General features: G+C 45.9%; 1 protein-coding gene across 1 annotated transcript; it reads left to right on the top strand.

Annotated features, from left to right (window-relative positions):
• Window positions 1-403: 403 nt before the first annotated feature.
• On the top strand, window positions 404-4,346 carry LOC128276111 (uncharacterized protein K02A2.6-like; the record flags this gene model as incomplete). The annotated part of the gene is made up of 2 exons (XM_053014579.1): window positions 404-2,140; window positions 4,220-4,346. Coding segments are annotated over exons 1-2 (1,864 nt in total), but the record flags the coding sequence as incomplete, so codon positions are not given.
• Between the last annotated feature and the right edge of the window lie 293 nt (window positions 4,347-4,639).

Genomic DNA, 4,639 nt, shown 5'->3' with positions numbered 1-4,639 from the left:
GGACAAAGAGAGAGAACGAGGAAGGTGGTAAAAGTATCCCAGAGCACCGACGACTGGACGCTGCAGATCAAGTGGGCCCAGAAGCGGGACGCCGGACTCTACGAGTGCCAGATCTCGACCCAGCCGATCCTCAGCTACTTCGTGTCGCTCAACGTCGTCGGTAAGTGGACGAAGATGGATTGGTTTCTTATCGGCTAACGGGGGTGTCGTGGATCATTGGCAACGGAGCCGTTGCTGTCATAAGTGACAAGACAGCTGAGCTGTCAGTTGTGAGAGCCCAGTGTCTGTGCAGTCGGTCAGAAGCAAGCGTGCTCATCAGACGTATTACGTGCTGTGCTTAGAGTTACAATAAAGTCTTTCTACTACTTCTATTCCCGTGTGGTTACAACAACTGGCGACGAGGATGCTTGACGCACCCAATGCGAATACTTCGGCTGGGCAACGTGCTGCCCAGGCCATACAGACGTCCATCATCGAGCCGTTCGATCGTCATCGAACAAAATGGACGCGATGGGTGGAGCGTCTTGAAGGCGCGTTCGCGCTATTTTCTGTTCCGGAGGACAGGAAATTACTGATGCTGCTTCATTATATTGGGTGTGAAAATTACGATATTGTGGCGGATAAGTTGGCCCCAGTGAAACCGCAGGCCAAAAGTTACGCAGAAATCGTAAAATTGCTGGAAGAGCATTTCACCCCGAAACCACTGGAAATATTAGAAAATTTCCGTTTCAAGTGCTGCAAGCAGGGTGATGAGTCAATAGATGACTACCTGCTATTGCTAAAGAAGTTAGCAATTACATGTAATTTCGGGGAATACTTGAGCACTGCCCTGCGCAACCAATTCGTCTTCGGCTTAAAAAATCGGGGAATACAAGCGAGATTGCTCGAAGTGCGCGACCTTACGCTGGATAAGGCGCATGACCTCGCTGTGGCAATGGAAATGTCAGCGCGAGGGGGTGACGAAATTCAGGGCCAAGAGAAGAACGATATTTGGTTGCTACGTCAGGCTAATAAGACTACAAAAGGCCGGAAACCAATGCATACAGATCGACGGGAAAAGGTGAGCACTAATACAAGCACAGCTGCGTGTTACCGGTGCGGTAACAAACAACACATGGCGAACAAGTGTGCGCACGTAAATACAGTATGCCACAACTGTAAAAAGACGGGTCACTTAAGCAAAGTCTGCTCGAAGAAGCAAAATGTGCCCGGTACACACAAACACAATGCAGTCCACAGCGTGGACGATACAAATAAATTCGACGAAATTTGCGGTCTGTATAATACAGAGAGCCGAATAGAAAAATTCTGGGCTGAAATCTCTGTAAATGGCAAAGGCATTAAGTTCGAAGTGGATACCGGTGCCCCGGTTGCGATTATAAGTCTGGAGGACTTTAAAAAGGTACTGCCATCTTTAAAACTGCATGCAGCAGATTTGACACTGGTAAGCTACAGCGGAGATCCTGTCAAACTGCGTGGAAAATGTGTAGTTACGGTTAAAAGTGCAAGTGACGCACAACAACTACCATTGTACGTAGCTGAAAACCGCAAGCACCCGTTACTAGGGAGAAATTGGATCAAGGCGCTACGACTTGATATGAACCAATTCCACGAAATCCACAGCGTGGATGTTACAAATACAGATGGCAACACATCGGTTACAAAATTGCTACAAAAATACGATGGTGTGTGTGCCGAGCCCATAGGCAAAATAAACGGGCTGGTAGCGAAGCTGCGCTTAAAGGACAATGCGCAGCCAGTATACATGAGAGCGAGAACAGTACCATTTGCAATTAGAACTGCGGTAGAGCAGGAAATAGAAAAATTGGTGAATAATGGAGTTCTGGTGAAAGTCAACCACAGCGATTGGGCAACACCTTTAGTTCCTGTGATGAAAGCGAATAATAAAGTGCGACTTTGCGGTGACTACAAGATAACCGTTAACAAAAACTTGGTGGTGGATGAACACCCTCTTCCCAGCATTGAAGAGTTATTTGCAAATGTGGCGGGAGGTGAGAAATTTAGCAAAATTGATCTATCCCAAGCTTACCTTCAGCTTGAAGTGGACAAAGATCAGCAAGACATACTTACACTGAGCACACATATGGGATTGTACAAGCCGACACGCCTGATGTATGGTGTGAGTTCAGCGCCTGCTATTTGGCAACGGCTAATGGAACAAGTATTAAACGGAATCCCCGGTGTTACAGTATTTTTGGACGATATACTTATATTTTGGACGTGACAGGTCCAAACGATGCAGTACATTTACAACGACTTGAGGAAGTCTTAAAACGCCTGTGCAGGTATAACATGCGAATAAACTTAAACAAGTGTCAGTTTTTCGCGGACCAAATTGAATATTGCGGTTACGTGGTCGATCGTCATGGCATTCATAAAATGAGAAAAAAAAATCGACGCAGTGCAAAATATGCCTGTTCCAGAAAACAAAGAACAAGTGCGTTCATTTGTGGGGTTAGTAAACTATTATGGACGATTCCTGCCGAATCTGAGTACATTAATTTACCCACTGAATCAATTGCTGCGGAATGACGTGCCATTCCAATGGTCGAAATCTTGCGAGGAAGCATTTCGACGGGTTAAAGAAGAGATGCAGTCTGATACATGCTTGGTACACTACAATCCGGAGTTGCCGTTGGTGTTAGCGACTGATGCGTCGCCTTATGGAGTCGGTGCGGTGCTGAGTCACGTTCTTCCGGATGGGTCAGAACGGCCTATCCAATACGCATCACAGACCCTCAACGAGACCCAACGCAGATACAAACAAGTCGATCGCGAGGCATATGCGATTATATTCGGAATACGTAGGTTTCACCAATATTTGTACGGACGCCATTTTGTGCTTCAAACCGATAATGAGCCGGTTAAACAAATATTTTCGGAAACAAAGGGTCTACCTACGATGGCGGCATTGAGGATGCAGCATTACGCTACATTTCTGCAGTCCTTCAATTACAAAATTGAATTCCGCCCTACTAAGCAGCATTACAATGCTGATGCATTTTCGCGATTACCATTAAGGGAAATGACCCCAGACAATAAGATCCAAGAAGTGGATTTTTTGGAGGCTAGCATAATTGAAACACTACCCTTAACAGTGAAAGAGTTAGCCAATGCTACTGCTACCGACCAGACGGTCAAAGTGCTGATCCAAGGATTAAAAATTGGGAAAACAGTTGAAGCCAAGGATCGATTTGGCATTGATCAAAATGAATTTTCCCTGCAGCAAGATTGCATAATGCGAGGCATACGGGTATACGTACCACCCAAATTACGGTCAAAAGTACTTGACGAATTACATTCTGCGCATTTTGGAAGCACTCGTCTGAAGACACTTGCAAGAGGATACGTGTGGTGGGAACGCATGGATCGAGACATCGAAGAATTGGTAAAGAATTGTGCATCTTGCCAAGTTACGCGTCCTAACCCTGTCAAAGCACCGTTACATTGCTGGGAACCTGCCACACAACCCTTTGAACGAGTACATGTCGACTTTGCTGGCCCATTTATGCAAACATATTTCATCGTCTTTGTCGACGCTTATTCGAAATGGCCAGAGGTAAAAATGCTACGAGACATTACTACTGCTTCTACTATTACTGCGTGTAGAGAGTTCTTTACCACTTATGGAATACCGAGCGTCTTAGTAAGCGACAACGGTGTACAATTCACCTCTAATGAATTTCAGAAGTTCCTGAAACTCAATGGTATTTTTCATAAAAGGGGTGCGCCATATCATCCCGCTACGAATGGACTAGTGGAGAGGTTCATTCAAACCTTCAAAAATAAGATGAAGGCATTACAATGCGAGAGAGTTACCATGCACAAGGAACTCTGCAACATATTACTTAATTATCGCAAAACCATCCACCCTGCTACGGGAAAATCACCGTCGATGATGATTTTCAATCGTCAAATACGTTCTCGTCTCGACCTGATGCTACCTGCTACTAAAATAATCGAGACTACTACTGAACAGAACGTTCGAACTATTCCCGTGGGGGGAAGAGTTGCTGCCCGTGACTATATGGATCACAAGAAGTGGAAGTTCGGGCGAATCTTGGAAAAGCTAGGAAAGCTACATTACCGAGTCCAGTTGGATGACAACCGTATCTGGAAGCGTCACATTGACCAGCTACGAGAAGTTGGAGGTAATATCCAAACCGATTACGATCTACCTACTTTACCTACGTTACAGGACGAGTCACTGCCTGCTGAAACGTTACTGGAACCTACTACAACCAGAACGGCAGGACCTTCTGCTTCGGTCAACGAACCCTTGACTGAAAAGTGCATACCGGAAGTTGTGTCAACTTCACTACCAGGTACGAGCGAATGTACCGGACCAATACAAACGGTCAGAAGATCAACGAGGCCATCCAACCCGCCGCAGAGGCTGATGCTGTAGCAGAATACGCAAGGGGGGAAGAGCTGTCGTGGATCATTGGCAACGGAGCCGTTGCTGTCATAAGTGACAAGACAGCTGAGCTGTCAGTTGTGAGAGCCCAGTGTCTGTGCAGTCGGTCAGAAGCAAGCGTGCTCATCAGACGTATTACGTGCTGTGCTTAGAGTTACAATAAAGTCTTTCTACTACTTCTATTCCCGTGTGGTTACAACA

Source organism: Anopheles cruzii, unplaced genomic scaffold (assembly GCF_943734635.1).
Source record: "Anopheles cruzii unplaced genomic scaffold, idAnoCruzAS_RS32_06 scaffold00514_ctg1, whole genome shotgun sequence".
Lineage (NCBI taxonomy): Eukaryota > Metazoa > Arthropoda > Insecta > Diptera > Culicidae > Anopheles > Anopheles cruzii.
The sequence above is the reverse complement of the archived record's forward strand: the minus strand, read 5'-3'. Positions and strand labels throughout refer to the sequence as shown.